Source organism: Teleopsis dalmanni, unplaced genomic scaffold (genome assembly GCF_002237135.1).
Source record: "Teleopsis dalmanni isolate 2A unplaced genomic scaffold, ASM223713v2 unscaffolded_contig_0144, whole genome shotgun sequence".
Classification (NCBI taxonomy): domain Eukaryota; kingdom Metazoa; phylum Arthropoda; class Insecta; order Diptera; family Diopsidae; genus Teleopsis; species Teleopsis dalmanni.
In genome coordinates, this window is record NW_024031526.1 from 1 (window position 1) to 18,018 (window position 18,018).

At 28.3% G+C, this 18,018-nt stretch overlaps 4 protein-coding genes across 12 annotated transcripts; 2 read left to right on the forward strand and 2 right to left on the reverse strand.

Moving 5' to 3' along the window:
* The first annotated feature begins 705 nt into the window (after positions 1 to 705).
* On the forward strand, positions 706 to 2,069 carry LOC119663127 (zinc finger protein 665-like). Of its 3 annotated transcripts, none has more exons than XM_038072792.1 (4): positions 706 to 818; positions 881 to 970; positions 1,028 to 1,167; positions 1,225 to 2,069. In XM_038072792.1, the coding sequence occupies exons 1-4, from the start codon at positions 788 to 790 to the stop codon at positions 1,954 to 1,956; spliced, it is 993 nt and encodes a 330-aa protein (XP_037928720.1). In that variant the 5' UTR covers positions 706 to 787; the 3' UTR covers positions 1,957 to 2,069. The 3 variants fall into 3 exon arrangements, with proteins under 3 accessions (XP_037928720.1, XP_037928723.1, XP_037928722.1); XM_038072794.1 differs by having other exon boundaries at positions 710 to 776; XM_038072795.1 differs by lacking the exon at positions 881 to 970 and having other exon boundaries at positions 707 to 818.
* A 1,470-nt stretch (positions 2,070 to 3,539) lies between these two features.
* On the reverse strand, positions 3,540 to 8,345 carry LOC119663124 (arf-GAP with coiled-coil, ANK repeat and PH domain-containing protein 1-like). 4 transcript variants are annotated; one of them, XM_038072787.1, is made up of 6 exons: positions 5,491 to 5,787; positions 5,269 to 5,421; positions 4,780 to 5,204; positions 4,316 to 4,725; positions 4,016 to 4,236; positions 3,540 to 3,945 (listed from the first exon to the last, which is right to left on the reverse strand). In XM_038072787.1, the coding sequence occupies exons 2-6, from the start codon at positions 5,388 to 5,390 to the stop codon at positions 3,759 to 3,761; spliced, it is 1,365 nt and encodes a 454-aa protein (XP_037928715.1). In that variant the 5' UTR covers positions 5,391 to 5,421; positions 5,491 to 5,787; the 3' UTR covers positions 3,540 to 3,758. The 4 variants fall into 4 exon arrangements, with proteins under 4 accessions (XP_037928715.1, XP_037928713.1, XP_037928714.1 ...); XM_038072785.1 differs by lacking the exon at positions 5,491 to 5,787 and adding an exon at positions 8,256 to 8,345 and having other exon boundaries at positions 4,316 to 5,204; XM_038072786.1 differs by lacking the exon at positions 5,491 to 5,787 and adding an exon at positions 6,283 to 6,405 and having other exon boundaries at positions 4,316 to 5,204.
* LOC119663123 lies at positions 6,491 to 17,823 on the forward strand. Its single transcript, XM_038072783.1, has 7 exons — positions 6,491 to 7,816; positions 8,898 to 9,037; positions 9,095 to 9,824; positions 12,625 to 12,908; positions 14,512 to 15,685; positions 16,795 to 16,934; positions 16,992 to 17,823. Exons 1-7 carry the CDS (start codon positions 6,676 to 6,678, stop codon positions 17,721 to 17,723), a joined length of 4,341 nt encoding a protein of 1,446 aa, XP_037928711.1. The 5' UTR covers positions 6,491 to 6,675; the 3' UTR covers positions 17,724 to 17,823.
* LOC119663125 (arf-GAP with coiled-coil, ANK repeat and PH domain-containing protein 1-like) lies at positions 11,409 to 16,242 on the reverse strand. 4 transcript variants are annotated; one of them, XM_038072791.1, is made up of 6 exons: positions 13,360 to 13,656; positions 13,138 to 13,290; positions 12,649 to 13,073; positions 12,185 to 12,594; positions 11,885 to 12,105; positions 11,409 to 11,814 (listed from the first exon to the last, which is right to left on the reverse strand). In XM_038072791.1, the coding sequence occupies exons 2-6, from the start codon at positions 13,257 to 13,259 to the stop codon at positions 11,628 to 11,630; spliced, it is 1,365 nt and encodes a 454-aa protein (XP_037928719.1). In that variant the 5' UTR covers positions 13,260 to 13,290; positions 13,360 to 13,656; the 3' UTR covers positions 11,409 to 11,627. The 4 variants fall into 4 exon arrangements, with proteins under 4 accessions (XP_037928719.1, XP_037928717.1, XP_037928718.1 ...); XM_038072789.1 differs by lacking the exon at positions 13,360 to 13,656 and adding an exon at positions 16,153 to 16,242 and having other exon boundaries at positions 12,185 to 13,073; XM_038072790.1 differs by lacking the exon at positions 13,360 to 13,656 and adding an exon at positions 14,152 to 14,275 and having other exon boundaries at positions 12,185 to 13,073.
* Positions 17,824 to 18,018: the final 195 nt, after the last annotated feature.

The window sequence follows — 18,018 nt, forward strand, 5'->3', positions numbered from 1 at the left end:
ACATAATATATATATATATATATATATATATATATATATATAATATAATATATACATATATATATAATATAATATATATATATAATATAAAATATATATAATATAATATATATATATATAATATAATATTTATATAATATATTACATATATAATATATTAAATATATAATATAATATATATATAATATATATTTTTAGACCTGTTCCATAGTTTGTAATTAGTATAAGTATACCAAGTCATTAAAATATTTTTGAAACAATGAGATAAACAGTAATTGTCATTCGTCACATACAAATTTGATAACAAATTAATTTGTCTGCACTCTTTTAACAAAATTGGAAAGAATCTTTCATTTTGATCATGCTCACTCTTCCAAATACTTACCTACAACAGATTAACCTTTTCTAATTCGCGTCATGTACTTCATTTCACTCCTTTGTATTTCTGCTTTTCATATCAACAAATATTGAGTATTATAATCTAAATATTTAAAATAGGTTACATTTAATTTATTTGTTTTTATCAACACATACTATTAGTGAATAGTTTTGCTTTTTAACTAAATTATTCCTAAAAATCTTGCTATAGAAATGCAACTAATTGCCATACAATTAGCAAAAAACTGGTCACAATGCGTTAATTGAGATAGTACGCGTATAATTAGCTGTCAAGTTTTCATTTGAACTGTGTTTTAAATTTTATAAATATTTGTGTACTGTCATAAATTTTGTTTAAAATACATAATTGTCTTGAAAAGTTCTATAAATCCTTAAAGGTCCGTTAATCATGAATATTGATACTTATAATATTGATATGGGTAAAGCTATTGTGTTATTTAGTTTCTTTTTTCAAATATTTTCCTTTAATATTTAATAATAGAAACTGGCGTGATTACGTTAGTCAATAAACAAGTAATGACTGGTGAAGAATGGATCAATACTCCAAACGGTCACAAAACTATTATAATTGGTTATATTTAAATGATTAAAAATATGAATTATTTAACTTTACTTTATTTTATTATAGCTGAAAATGAAAATATTCCGTTGTTATGCTCTGAGGATGATGATATCAATGAAGACGATGATAAGGTGGGAGTTTACAAAATTTTTAAAATGGATGATATTATTGAATTCCAAAACGTAGATAATATTCCAGATATCAAGGTATATCAAAAAAACAAAAACCCGTTAAAAATTTCTTTAATTAAAATATTTTTTCAGAATAAATCAAATAAAACTTACAAAAAGGCTACATTAGTCAATTCTGTTCAAAAAGTTGAAATTAAAGAAACGAAAACCACAACTTCGGCAATTATTCTAAAGACTTTTGAGCATAACGGTTCTCCAGATATACCAAAAACATTTAAATGTAAATCCTGCCCAATGGCATTTTCTACTGAATACGGATTAAATATTCATATGAAAACGCATAGTAAAATTCTAGAAAAGGGCGTTTCATACAAATGCAGTGTTTGTCATGTTATTTTCTCATGCAAAAGTGTTTTGACCCGACATTTTCGCATTCATACCGGTGATCGTCCACATAAGTGTGAGATATGTGGAAAATCTTTTGTACAACGTGAAGTTTTGACACGTCATATGTATGTGCATTCCGGTGAGCGAAAGCATCAATGCACACAATGCGATCGATCGTTCATACAAAAAATTTGTTTAACTCAACATATTAAAAAAGTTCATTCAGCAGTGCCTCATATCCAATACTACAATTGTCATTTGTGTCCAAAACGTTTTAACTATGCCTCCGGACTAAGTCGGCATTTGGGCACTCATTCCGGACTCATTTTTCAATGTACACAATGTGATCGTAAATTCTCGGATCATTCTTCTGTTAAACGACACGTTCAAACTGTACATGGAGAGCCGAAACCCTTGAAAGAAGAGACAGAATCAATAGAAGTGCAAATTAATTGCAATGATGATATCTTGGACTGAAATTAATAATCGTTAATAATTATAAATAACTTATAAATATGTATATTACGAAATTAACACGTTTCTCTGAAATCTGAATTATAATTATGTAAATAAAAATAAAATAACACAGTACATTGTTAGTTTCTTATTTAAATAATAAAACATCGGCATTCTAATTCACATCACATCATCATCTGCAAAACTGACATTCGTTCAATCTCTAGAAGAGAACTTGAGCATCTGACATGTTTTAATTTTTTTTTTTTTGTTTTATGCGTATAATAAGTAGTCAAGACCATTACTAACATTTAGAGCATTACTATTATATAAATATATACGAATATGTTAATTCGATTATATTATTTTAAGTAAGTCTTAAGTTAAAATTATAATTTATATCTAAGCCGACGTGCTCCCTATCGTGATTTTTTTCAATGTTAAATTTTTGATTTCTTTCTTTAGTTAGAAGATATCTTGATAAAAACAAGACATTGGAAACAAAATTTTTCCATTCTGATCCATCTAAAGTCTTATTTTGCATCTTTCCCCATTATCCAAACTACTAATGTTATGTGTGAATTATTAATAATTGCATCAAATACGCTTTCTCATATAGTAATGTCTCCTAGTCTAACTAGGTCATAGTTTAGCCACGTGCTAAACAGTCCCTACGCAGAAATATGTCACTTTTCGATATGTGCGTCACATCCAGCTCTATTTCACATGTAATCACACATTTGAAGTAATATAATAAAAATTAATTGAAGCCGTATTAATCTTTGGCTCGTACCAAATAAAGCGGTTAGATTCTTCCTAAACGCTCAAGTGTGGCTAGTTTCAATTATTATCCCACCCGCACCATAATCTTTCTTTTATCACAAACAATCGTTTTTCTCACTCTACATTTAGTCAATCATATCTCATTACTTGTAAATATGTAGTCTTATTTTAAATAAATTTATGTTTAATTAAAACATTAATTACTGTATTTTATGTATGAATTAAGGTATATTTTTCTTTTTCACTTCTATTCGAATATATTAATGGAAATGCAAAAATATCATAAGAGTCTTATAAAGCATATCTTCATATAAGTGAATATTTCAATTATTTTTATTTAAGTATTTGTTTTAAATTTTAACAACTTTACAATTATGCAAAAATTTATATACTTATTTATTAACAGTATGTTCATATTAACATATATTTGTTTAATAATTTATATAAGATCTAATGTATAAATGTAAAATACATTAAATTGAAATAAAATCAATTTTTAAATTATATAAAAAAATTTTATTTAATGAATATTTAAATAACTACTTTAATGTATACTAAATTGTCGTATGAAGCTTTTGCATTCATTACAAAAGACTCACACTAATAAACATGAAATCAGAATATCTGTATTTTAATTTTGTTAAAAACTAATTTCAAATATAATGTATTAAAATTTAAATTCAAACAAATGCTCCATAACAAGTACAAAATAAATTGTTTTAAAAATGCAACATAATTTTGCCTAAAACAAATATAAACAATATACAATAATAAATATATTTTTATACAATTAATTTATTAATATATATATAATTTTTTTGTCAATATTTAACAATACGAATGATTTCGAAGCATACAATAACATGTAAAATTATTGAATTATTTTATATTTAAAGCAGTTATAAATAAAACTAAACGTCAATCACTCTGGCGTATGTATATATGCAAATAATTTCCTGTTCATTTTCAGTGCTTTATTTTCTTTGCCTAACAACGATATGCAGATCTTTAATACATTTTACTATTTCAGCTGGTTAAAACTAATCTGAATTCGTTAATGAGGAACGTTGTGATTCGAGTGTATTTGTATCATTACGATTTCGCAACATACGTGGTTGACTTGCTGCAAAGTGCGAAAAATCTTTCATCACATCTTTGTAAGTTTCATCTTCTCCGTTACCTTCGTCGTTAAGTCCGATTTCATCGTTAAGACGCGTCAGACGTAAACTACAAATTTTTAAGTAAATATTATTATTATTATTTATATACATAATTATAAACCGAAATGTGTACTAACAGTGTGACAATATCGGCATTACGTTGATCAACTGCAATATCCAAAGGTTTTTTACCATCGTTTGATTCAGTGTCATATTTTGCTTTATGTTTCAATAGTAAATACACTTGTGCGATGTAACCTTTATCTGTAGACATATGCAGTGCACTTAAACCATTATCATCGACTGCGTCAATCGGTACACCATTTAGAAGTAAATATTCGCAAGCCATAACTGAACCCTACAAGAGATGTAAAAAACAATTCATATAATTCATATATGTTAATATGTGTATAACATCAAAAATGTTTTTCACTCACAGACAAAACGGCTTGATGTAGAAAAGTGCGATTGAAATCACTCACATTTCTCCAATGCTTATTAGCACCCAAAGCAAAAGCCATGCACATGACGGGCAAATTATGTACTTTTGACGCTTTATACAACATAAGATTTGCATCTAATTTCGAAAATGGGATTTCATCCAGCACTTCTGGTTCATTTTCGCCTTCTGTAGATTCTTGATCTGAACCAAGAATAGCTGGCATTGAAAGACACTCTGTTGTTAATTCTTCGCCAATAACAAGTAAGTCTTCACGTGATATACTCAACGACATTGAAGGTATATCTAGAGATTCATTATCATCATCCTCATCAGATTTTGAACTGGAACGCTTGCGTTTTCTATGACCACGTCTGCGATACTTTTTCACTGCCCATTTTCGCGCACCTAAAGATAACGTTTTACATAAACTTGTAGTATCTAATTTATGTATGCTACTGCCTTCACCGCCGCCACTATCAATGGATAGTATTTCTGCAGTTTCACTAGCAAGCAACTCATGTGGTTTAGGCATTGCACAAACAAAACGTTTCTCTACATATTTCGCCTTAATCCAAGCCTCTCTTACGCTGATTTCACAGTTCTCTGTCGGCACTTTCAGTTCACAGTGTTCACCAATACGTGCTTCATATATACGATTAATAACATCATTACCCAACTCCATCATGACTTTCACATTTTCCGTCTCCCAAGCATCCAACGTGAGTGAACGTACTTTACTATAATGTACGCCAAGACTACGATGAACACCAGAACATTCAATGCACAATGTGATGCCTAAATTAATGGAAGCCCAACGTGGATCAATGCCACGACAATCACAACACTTTGAATTGCCTGGTATTTTTAAAAATTGCTCCCAGTGTCTATAGATTAAAGAAATCCAATACATTAATAATAAGTAATATATGCTTTTAATAATTAACTTACATTTTTCGCTTGGAATTTAATGCATTTGCCGCTAACGATGAATGTGGTCTGGAATTTTGACTATCATGTTGTATTGCTGCACCTATGCTCTTTTGTAAAGCGGAAATCCATAGTGTAAGCATATCAGCCGAATCAGCTTGTAGTATGTGAGATCTAGTTGTTAATTAATTATTAATTTTTTTTTTTTCATTTAATTAAGCATAATAAATATAATTGATTTACTTTGTTGGTGAGATAACCTCAAAGCAGAAACGCTTTAATTATTAATTAATTAATTATTAAATTAATTATAATTCGCTTATGGGCCTAATAAATGTAGTTACGCCACTGAGTTTAACGTATTCCAAAATTGTGTCGGAAGATAAAACAGAACACATTTCAAAATTTGGGTTTAGTCGCAAATACTAAAGAAAGAACATTAATTAAATAATTAAATTATTTATTATAACTAAATTTGAACAAATGTTTTTTTTTTTATTTGTGTCTGTCAATGAATCTATCAACACGTCTCTTTAGATAACAGCAGTGTAAATCGGTTTTTTATCGAAATGAGAAAAAAATACTGCGTCCAAATTTTACAAAAACAACTCCATATGAATTATGCAAAACTGAATTCCGTTTATTTTATATTGATATATTGAATTACCAAACTACAATTATATTTTCGGTATCAATATCTCTTCGCATTCGTCATAATAGTGTGAATTTTTTAATTCTTTTGTTTTTGGTTCAATGACTTTATGAAATATTTGCGGAGCTGCTCTATATGCACATCTGGTGAACATAAATTTGGTGCTACTTCAGTTGTATTTCGTCATTGGTACGCCAATTTATATAAAAAATTAAGGTTAATGTGTCTGTTATATATTTCCTATCAATATGCACAAATTTTATTTATTACATTATGAAGAATTACCATGTGCAACTAGTGGTTGCAATATTTTCAAAATTTAACACAAAACTTTTTATGTAAAACTTCAACTAATAATTTAATAATTATTCTTTTATACTTACACTATTAAGAGTTTATAATTACAATTTTATTAAAAAAATATTAAAAATAATTATGCAAACTTCTATAGTTTCTATAACTAAAAAACTTCAATGAAAATTCTTATCACTTTCTACAGATTTTTATTATTTTCACTTTGTAGTCGGCTTTTGCAATTATCTACAAATGAAATAAATTTTAATAACAATTCACAATAAATGCGAAGCAACGAAGCAAAACAAAATGCAATAAATTGAATATAACTCGCGCAAATGTCAAGACTGTGAATGGCACACAAACAGTTTTACGGCTTATTTTGCGTTTGTGTTTCACGCTTGTTGTTTAATAAAAAAGAATTTCCATTCTGAACTAAAGTATAATAACGACTAAAGTGTATTAAAATCCTAACATACAAGATGTTAGAAAATACTTATCCTAATTTAGAGAAGTTGTGTAGATTATGCTTGAAGGTGAACGGAGCCATTTACAGCATACATCCAACCAATGATGCCACAACAAATATGTCAATTCCAATGCGTATTATGGCTTGCACTTCTTTGGAAGTCCAAAGAAATGATGATTTACCAAAATACATCTGTGCTGAATGCCGTTATCAATTGGAGAAATCCTATTTACTACGAAAACGTTCGCAAGCAACGGACTCCAAGCTGCGAAAACATCTGCGCTTAATTAATTCGGGTAGGATCAGCCAGTGCTTCATAAAAACCGACGATGATGACGAGGACGAAATTGAATTTGAAGATTCATTAAATTTTATAAAACAAATTGATCATTTAAAATTAAAAGCTGAAGACGAGAGAAGGGCAAATTTAGTGGAAAAAGATGTTGTGAAGAAATTATCGCAATATAAAAAAGAAATATATGAAACATGCAAATCGGAATTGCGAGACGAGGTAAAGGGTGAAGTTAAGCGGGAAATAATTGATGAAGTTCTTGATCAACTTAGATATGACTTGCGCAAGGAGGTAGAGAAGGAATTACGTAAAACTCTATTACCGGAGTGTAAAGCGTTGGTTAAAAACGAAATTCAACAAGAATGTAGAGAACAAGAACGTAAGGAACTGCTGGGTGAATTAGAAGTATTTATTAGTAATAAACGCTTGGGCAAAGACAATGAACCAAATACAAACACTGATTTTGTACCTTATAAAAGACTTAATCCAAAGAGAAATGCTAAAGAGGCAAATGATATTTCGGAAAAAACTATGGTGAAGGCACGACTTCCCAAGCGTTCATTTATTGAACAAAATGCAGCAAAGTCAAACAATAAAATGAAAATATTGGAAAAGTTTAAAGTGGAGGAATCACATTCAAGCGATGATAAAGCAACGCCTTTTTTGATTATAACAGAGAATGATGACAAAATGTCAGATGACGATGATTCCGAGTCGAATTTTTTTATATATGAACCTCATGATAGCAACGACGAAGAAATGTTGGGAGATAATGAAAAAATGTTGGAAAATAATTTAGAAACTGAGAATTTCGAGGAAGTAAATACTGACAATATCATTGAAGAAAATTCTTATGACGAAAGTAAGTAATTCACTTATAGTAGTATATGTTTTATGTAATGTAGCAAATATAATAACATAATATATATATATATATATATATATATATATATATATAATATAATATATACATATATATATAATATAATATATATATATAATATAAAATATATATAATATAATATATATATATATAATATAATATTTATATAATATATTACATATATAATATATTAAATATATAATATAATATATATATAATATATATTTTTAGACCTGTTCCATAGTTTGTAATTAGTATAAGTATACCAAGTCATTAAAATATTTTTGAAACAATGAGATAAACAGTAATTGTCATTCGTCACATACAAATTTGATAACAAATTAATTTGTCTGCACTCTTTTAACAAAATTGGAAAGAATCTTTCATTTTGATCATGCTCACTCTTCCAAATACTTACCTACAACAGATTAACCTTTTCTAATTCGCGTCATGTACTTCATTTCACTCCTTTGTATTTCTGCTTTTCATATCAACAAATATTGAGTATTATAATCTAAATATTTAAAATAGGTTACATTTAATTTATTTGTTTTTATCAACACATACTATTAGTGAATAGTTTTGCTTTTTAACTAAATTATTCCTAAAAATCTTGCTATAGAAATGCAACTAATTGCCATACAATTAGCAAAAAACTGGTCACAATGCGTTAATTGAGATAGTACGCGTATAATTAGCTGTCAAGTTTTCATTTGAACTGTGTTTTAAATTTTATAAATATTTGTGTACTGTCATAAATTTTGTTTAAAATACATAATTGTCTTGAAAAGTTCTATAAATCCTTAAAGGTCCGTTAATCATGAATATTGATACTTATAATATTGATATGGGTAAAGCTATTGTGTTATTTAGTTTCTTTTTTCAAATATTTTCCTTTAATATTTAATAATAGAAACTGGCGTGATTACGTTAGTCAATAAACAAGTAATGACTGGTGAAGAATGGATCAATACTCCAAACGGTCACAAAACTATTATAATTGGTTATATTTAAATGATTAAAAATATGAATTATTTAACTTTACTTTATTTTATTATAGCTGAAAATGAAAATATTCCGTTGTTATGCTCTGAGGATGATGATATCAATGAAGACGATGATAAGGTGGGAGTTTACAAAATTTTTAAAATGGATGATATTATTGAATTCCAAAACGTAGATAATATTCCAGATATCAAGGTATATCAAAAAAACAAAAACCCGTTAAAAATTTCTTTAATTAAAATATTTTTTCAGAATAAATCAAATAAAACTTACAAAAAGGCTACATTAGTCAATTCTGTTCAAAAAGTTGAAATTAAAGAAACGAAAACCACAACTTCGGCAATTATTCTAAAGACTTTTGAGCATAACGGTTCTCCAGATATACCAAAAACATTTAAATGTAAATCCTGCCCAATGGCATTTTCTACTGAATACGGATTAAATATTCATATGAAAACGCATAGTAAAATTCTAGAAAAGGGCGTTTCATACAAATGCAGTGTTTGTCATGTTATTTTCTCATGCAAAAGTGTTTTGACCCGACATTTTCGCATTCATACCGGTGATCGTCCACATAAGTGTGAGATATGTGGAAAATCTTTTGTACAACGTGAAGTTTTGACACGTCATATGTATGTGCATTCCGGTGAGCGAAAGCATCAATGCACACAATGCGATCGATCGTTCATACAAAAAATTTGTTTAACTCAACATATTAAAAAAGTTCATTCAGCAGTGCCTCATATCCAATACTACAATTGTCATTTGTGTCCAAAACGTTTTAACTATGCCTCCGGACTAAGTCGGCATTTGGGCACTCATTCCGGACTCATTTTTCAATGTACACAATGTGATCGTAAATTCTCGGATCATTCTTCTGTTAAACGACACGTTCAAACTGTACATGGAGAGCCGAAACCCTTGAAAGAAGAGACAGAATCAATAGAAGTGCAAATTAATTGCAATGATGATATCTTGGACTGAAATTAATAATCGTTAATAATTATAAATAACTTATAAATATGTATATTACGAAATTAACACGTTTCTCTGAAATCTGAATTATAATTATGTAAATAAAAATAAAATAACACAGTACATTGTTAGTTTCTTATTTAAATAATAAAACATCGGCATTCTAATTCACATCACATCATCATCTGCAAAACTGACATTCGTTCAATCTCTAGAAGAGAACTTGAGCATCTGACATGTTTTAATTTTTTTTTTTTGTTTTATGCGTATAATAAGTAGTCAAGACCATTACTAACATTTAGAGCATTACTATTATATAAATATATACGAATATGTTAATTCGATTATATTATTTTAAGTAAGTCTTAAGTTAAAATTATAATTTATATCTAAGCCGACGTGCTCCCTATCGTGATTTTTTTCAATGTTAAATTTTTGATTTCTTTCTTTAGTTAGAAGATATCTTGATAAAAACAAGACATTGGAAACAAAATTTTTCCATTCTGATCCATCTAAAGTCTTATTTTGCATCTTTCCCCATTATCCAAACTACTAATGTTATGTGTGAATTATTAATAATTGCATCAAATACGCTTTCTCATATAGTAATGTCTCCTAGTCTAACTAGGTCATAGTTTAGCCACGTGCTAAACAGTCCCTACGCAGAAATATGTCACTTTTCGATATGTGCGTCACATCCAGCTCTATTTCATATGTAATCACACATTTGAAGTAATATAATAAAAATTAATTGAAGCCGTATTAATCTTTGGCTCGTACCAAATAAAGCGGTTAGATTCTTCCTAAACGCTCAAGTGTGGCTAGTTTCAATTATTATCCCACCCGCACCATAATCTTTCTTTTATCACAAACAATCGTTTTTCTCACTCTACATTTAGTCAATCATATCTCATTACTTGTAAATATGTAGTCTTATTTTAAATAAATTTATGTTTAATTAAAACATTAATTACTGTATTTTATGTATGAATTAAGGTATATTTTTCTTTTTCACTTCTATTCGAATATATTAATGGAAATGCAAAAATATCATAAGAGTCTTATAAAGCATATCTTCATATAAGTGAATATTTCAATTATTTTTATTTAAGTATTTGTTTTAAATTTTAACAACTTTACAATTATGCAAAAATTTATATACTTATTTATTAACAGTATGTTCATATTAACATATATTTGTTTAATAATTTATATAAGATCTAATGTATAAATGTAAAATACATTAAATTGAAATAAAATCAATTTTTAAATTATATAAAAAAATTTTATTTAATGAATATTTAAATAACTACTTTAATGTATACTAAATTGTCGTATGAAGCTTTTGCATTCATTACAAAAGACTCACACTAATAAACATGAAATCAGAATATCTGTATTTTAATTTTGTTAAAAACTAATTTCAAATATAATGTATTAAAATTTAAATTCAAACAAATGCTCCATAACAAGTACAAAATAAATTGTTTTAAAAATGCAACATAATTTTGCCTAAAACAAATATAAACAATATACAATAATAAATATATTTTTATACAATTAATTTATTAATATATATATAATTTTTTTGTCAATATTTAACAATACGAATGATTTCGAAGCATACAATAACATGTAAAATTATTGAATTATTTTATATTTAAAGCAGTTATAAATAAAACTAAACGTCAATCACTCTGGCGTATGTATATATGCAAATAATTTCCTGTTCATTTTCAGTGCTTTATTTTCTTTGCCTAACAACGATATGCAGATCTTTAATACATTTTACTATTTCAGCTGGTTAAAACTAATCTGAATTCGTTAATGAGGAACGTTGTGATTCGAGTGTATTTGTATCATTACGATTTCGCAACATACGTGGTTGACTTGCTGCAAAGTGCGAAAAATCTTTCATCACATCTTTGTAAGTTTCATCTTCTCCGTTACCTTCGTCGTTAAGTCCGATTTCATCGTTAAGACGCGTCAGACGTAAACTACAAATTTTTAAGTAAATATTATTATTATTATTTATATACATAATTATAAACCGAAATGTGTACTAACAGTGTGACAATATCGGCATTACGTTGATCAACTGCAATATCCAAAGGTTTTTTACCATCGTTTGATTCAGTGTCATATTTTGCTTTATGTTTCAATAGTAAATACACTTGTGCGATGTAACCTTTATCTGTAGACATATGCAGTGCACTTAAACCATTATCATCGACTGCGTCAATCGGTACACCATTTAGAAGTAAATATTCGCAAGCCATAACTGAACCCTACAAGAGATGTAAAAAACAATTCATATAATTCATATATGTTAATATGTGTATAACATCAAAAATGTTTTTCACTCACAGACAAAACGGCTTGATGTAGAAAAGTGCGATTGAAATCACTCACATTTCTCCAATGCTTATTAGCACCCAAAGCAAAAGCCATGCACATGACGGGCAAATTATGTACTTTTGACGCTTTATACAACATAAGATTTGCATCTAATTTCGAAAATGGGATTTCATCCAGCACTTCTGGTTCATTTTCGCCTTCTGTAGATTCTTGATCTGAACCAAGAATAGCTGGCATTGAAAGACACTCTGTTGTTAATTCTTCGCCAATAACAAGTAAGTCTTCACGTGATATACTCAACGACATTGAAGGTATATCTAGAGATTCATTATCATCATCCTCATCAGATTTTGAACTGGAACGCTTGCGTTTTCTATGACCACGTCTGCGATACTTTTTCACTGCCCATTTTCGCGCACCTAAAGATAACGTTTTACATAAACTTGTAGTATCTAATTTATGTATGCTACTGCCTTCACCGCCGCCACTATCAATGGATAGTATTTCTGCAGTTTCACTAGCAAGCAACTCATGTGGTTTAGGCATTGCACAAACAAAACGTTTCTCTACATATTTCGCCTTAATCCAAGCCTCTCTTACGCTGATTTCACAGTTCTCTGTCGGCACTTTCAGTTCACAGTGTTCACCAATACGTGCTTCATATATACGATTAATAACATCATTACCCAACTCCATCATGACTTTCACATTTTCCGTCTCCCAAGCATCCAACGTGAGTGAACGTACTTTACTATAATGTACGCCAAGACTACGATGAACACCAGAACATTCAATGCACAATGTGATGCCTAAATTAATGGAAGCCCAACGTGGATCAATGCCACGACAATCACAACACTTTGAATTGCCTGGTATTTTTAAAAATTGCTCCCAGTGTCTATAGATTAAAGAAATCCAATACATTAATAATAAGTAATATATGCTTTTAATAATTAACTTACATTTTTCGCTTGGAATTTAATGCATTTGCCGCTAACGATGAATGTGGTCTGGAATTTTGACTATCATGTTGTATTGCTGCACCTATGCTCTTTTGTAAAGCGGAAATCCATAGTGTAAGCATATCAGCCGAATCAGCTTGTAGTATGTGAGATCTAGTTGTTAATTAATTATTAATTTTTTTTTTTTCATTTAATTAAGCATAATAAATATAATTGATTTACTTTGTTGGTGAGATAACCTCAAAGCAGAAACGCTTTAATTATTAATTAATTAATTATTAAATTAATTATAATTCGCTTATGGGCCTAATAAATGTAGTTACGCCACTGAGTTTAACGTATTCCAAAATTGTGTCGGAAGATAAAACAGAACACATTTCAAAATTTGGGTTTAGTCGCAAATACTAAAGAAAGAACATTAATTAAATAATTAAATTATTTATTATAACTAAATTTGAACAAATGTTTTTTTTTTTATTTGTGTCTGTCAATGAATCTATCAACACGTCTCTTTAGATAACAGCAGTGTAAATCGGTTTTTTATCGAAATGAGAAAAAAATACTGCGTCCAAATTTTACAAAAACAACTCCATATGAATTATGCAAAACTGAATTCCGTTTATTTTATATTGATATATTGAATTACCAAACTACAATTATATTTTCGGTATCAATATCTCTTCGCATTCGTCATAATAGTGTGAATTTTTTAATTCTTTTGTTTTTGGTTCAATGACTTTATGAAATATTTGCGGAGCTGCTCTATATGCACATCTGGTGAACATAAATTTGGTGCTACTTCAGTTGTATTTCGTCATTGGTACGCCAATTTATATAAAAAATTAAGGTTAATGTGTCTGTTATATATTTCCTATCAATATGCACAAATTTTATTTATTACATTATGAAGAATTACCATGTGCAACTAGTGGTTGCAATATTTTCAAAATTTAACACAAAACTTTTTATGTAAAACTTCAACTAATAATTTAATAATTATTCTTTTATACTTACACTATTAAGAGTTTATAATTACAATTTTATTAAAAAAATATTAAAAATAATTATGCAAACTTCTATAGTTTCTATAACTAAAAAACTTCAATGAAAATTCTTATCACTTTCTACAGATTTTTATTATTTTCACTTTGTAGTCGGCTTTTGCAATTATCTACAAATGAAATAAATTTTAATAACAATTCACAATAAATGCGAAGCAACGAAGCAAAACAAAATGCAATAAATTGAATATAACTCGCGCAAATGTCAAGACTGTGAATGGCACACAAACAGTTTTACGGCTTATTTTGCGTTTGTGTTTCACGCTTGTTGTTTAATAAAAAAGAATTTCCATTCTGAACTAAAGTATAATAACGACTAAAGTGTATTAAAATCCTAACATACAAGATGTTAGAAAATACTTATCCTAATTTAGAGAAGTTGTGTAGATTATGCTTGAAGGTGAACGGAGCCATTTACAGCATACATCCAACCAATGATGCCACAACAAATATGTCAATTCCAATGCGTATTATGGCTTGCACTTCTTTGGAAGTCCAAAGAAATGATGATTTACCAAAATACATCTGTGCTGAATGCCGTTATCAATTGGAGAAATCCTATTTACTACGAAAACGTTCGCAAGCAACGGACTCCAAGCTGCGAAAACATCTGCGCTTAATTAATTCGGGTAGGATCAGCCAGTGCTTCATAAAAACCGACGATGATGACGAGGACGAAATTGAATTTGAAGATTCATTAAATTTTATAAAACAAATTGATCATTTAAAATTAAAAGCTGAAGACGAGAGAAGGGCAAATTTAGTGGAAAAAGATGTTGTGAAGAAATTATCGCAATATAAAAAAGAAATATATGAAACATGCAAATCGGAATTGCGAGACGAGGTAAAGGGTGAAGTTAAGCGGGAAATAATTGATGAAGTTCTTGATCAACTTAGATATGACTTGCGCAAGGAGGTAGAGAAGGAATTACGTAAAACTCTATTACCGGAGTGTAAAGCGTTGGTTAAAAACGAAATTCAACAAGAATGTAGAGAACAAGAACGTAAGGAACTGCTGGGTGAATTAGAAGTATTTATTAGTAATAAACGCTTGGGCAAAGACAATGAACCAAATACAAACACTGATTTTGTACCTTATAAAAGACTTAATCCAAAGAGAAATGCTAAAGAGGCAAATGATATTTCGGAAAAAACTATGGTGAAGGCACGACTTCCCAAGCGTTCATTTATTGAACAAAATGCAGCAAAGTCAAACAATAAAATGAAAATATTGGAAAAGTTTAAAGTGGAGGAATCACATTCAAGCGATGATAAAGCAACGCCTTTTTTGATTATAACAGAGAATGATGACAAAATGTCAGATGACGATGATTCCGAGTCGAATTTTTTTATATATGAACCTCATGATAGCAACGACGAAGAAATGTTGGGAGATAATGAAAAAATGTTGGAAAATAATTTAGAAACTGAGAATTTCGAGGAAGTAAATACTGACAATATCATTGAAGAAAATTCTTATGACGAAAGTAAGTAATTCACTTATAGTAGTATATGTTTTATGTAATGTAGCAAATATAATAACATAATATATATATATATATATATATATATATATATATATAATATAATATATATATATATATATATATAATATAATATATACATATATATATAATATAATATATATATATAATATAAAATATATATAATATAATATATATATATATAATATAATATTTATATAATATATTACATATATAATATATTAAATATATAATATAATATATATATAATATATATTTTTAGACCTGTTCCATAGTTTGTAATTAGTATAAGTATACCAAGTCATTAAAATATTTTTGAAACAATGAGATAAACAGTAATTGTCATTCGTCACATACAAATTTGATAACAAATTAATTTGTCTGCACTCTTTTAACAAAATTGGAAAGAATCTTTCATTTTGATCATGCTCACTCTTCCAAATACTTACCTACAACAGATTAACCTTTTCTAATTCGCGTCATGTACTTCATTTCACTCCTTTGTATTTCTGCTTTTCATATCAACAAATATTGAGTATTATAATCTAAATATTTAAAATAGGTTACATTTAATTTATTTGTTTTTATCAACACATACTATTAGTGAATAGTTTTGCTTTTTAACTAAATTATTCCTAAAAATCTTGCTATAGAAATGCAACTAATTGCCATACAATTAGCAAAAAACTGGTCACAATGCGTTAATTGAGATAGTACGCGTATAATTAGCTGTCAAGTTTTCATTTGAACTGTGTTTTAAATTTTATAAATATTTGTGTACTGTCATAAATTTTGTTTAAAATACATAATTGTCTTGAAAAGTTCTATAAATCCTTAAAGGTCCGTTAATCATGAATATTGATACTTATAATATTGATATGGGTAAAGCTATTGTGTTATTTAGTTTCTTTTTTCAAATATTTTCCTTTAATATTTAATAATAGAAACTGGCGTGATTACGTTAGTCAATAAACAAGTAATGACTGGTGAAGAATGGATCAATACTCCAAACGGTCACAAAACTATTATAATTGGTTATATTTAAATGATTAAAAATATGAATTATTTAACTTTACTTTATTTTATTATAGCTGAAAATGAAAATATTCCGTTGTTATGCTCTGAGGATGATGATATCAATGAAGACGATGATAAGGTGGGAGTTTACAAAATTTTTAAAATGGATGATATTATTGAATTCCAAAACGTAGATAATATTCCAGATATCAAGGTATATCAAAAAAACAAAAACCCGTTAAAAATTTCTTTAATTAAAATATTTTTTCAGAATAAATCAAATAAAACTTACAAAAAGGCTACATTAGTCAATTCTGTTCAAAAAGTTGAAATTAAAGAAACGAAAACCACAACTTCGGCAATTATTCTAAAGACTTTTGAGCATAACGGTTCTCCAGATATACCAAAAACATTTAAATGTAAATCCTGCCCAATGGCATTTTCTACTGAATACGGATTAAATATTCATATGAAAACGCATAGTAAAATTCTAGAAAAGGGCGTTTCATACAAATGCAGTGTTTGTCATGTTATTTTCTCATGCAAAAGTGTTTTGACCCGACATTTTCGCATTCATACCGGTGATCGTCCACATAAGTGTGAGATATGTGGAAAATCTTTTGTACAACGTGAAGTTTTGACACGTCATATGTATGTGCATTCCGGTGAGCGAAAGCATCAATGCACACAATGCGATCGATCGTTCATACAAAAAATTTGTTTAACTCAACATATTAAAAAAGTTCATTCAGCAGTGCCTCATATCCAATACTACAATTGTCATTTGTGTCCAAAACGTTTTAACTATGCCTCCGGACTAAGTCGGCATTTGGGCACTCATTCCGGACTCATTTTTCAATGTACACAATGTGATCGTAAATTCTCGGATCATTCTTCTGTTAAACGACACGTTGAAACTGTACATGGAGAGCCGAAACCCTTGAAAGAAGAAACAGAATCAATAGAAGTGCAAATTAATTGCAATGATGATATCTTGGACTGAAATTAATAATCATTAATAATTATAAATAACTTATAAATATGTATATTACGAAATTAACACGTTTCTCTGAAATCTGAATTATAATTATGTAAATAAAAATAAAATAAAACAGTATATTGTTAGTTTCTTATTTAAATAATAAAACATCGGCATTCTAATTCACATCACATCATCATCTGCAAAACGGACATTCGTTCAATCTCTAGAAGAGAGCTTGGGCATCTGACATGTTTTAATTTTTTTTTTGTTTTATCCGTATAATAAGTAGTCAAGACCATTACTAACATTTAGAGCA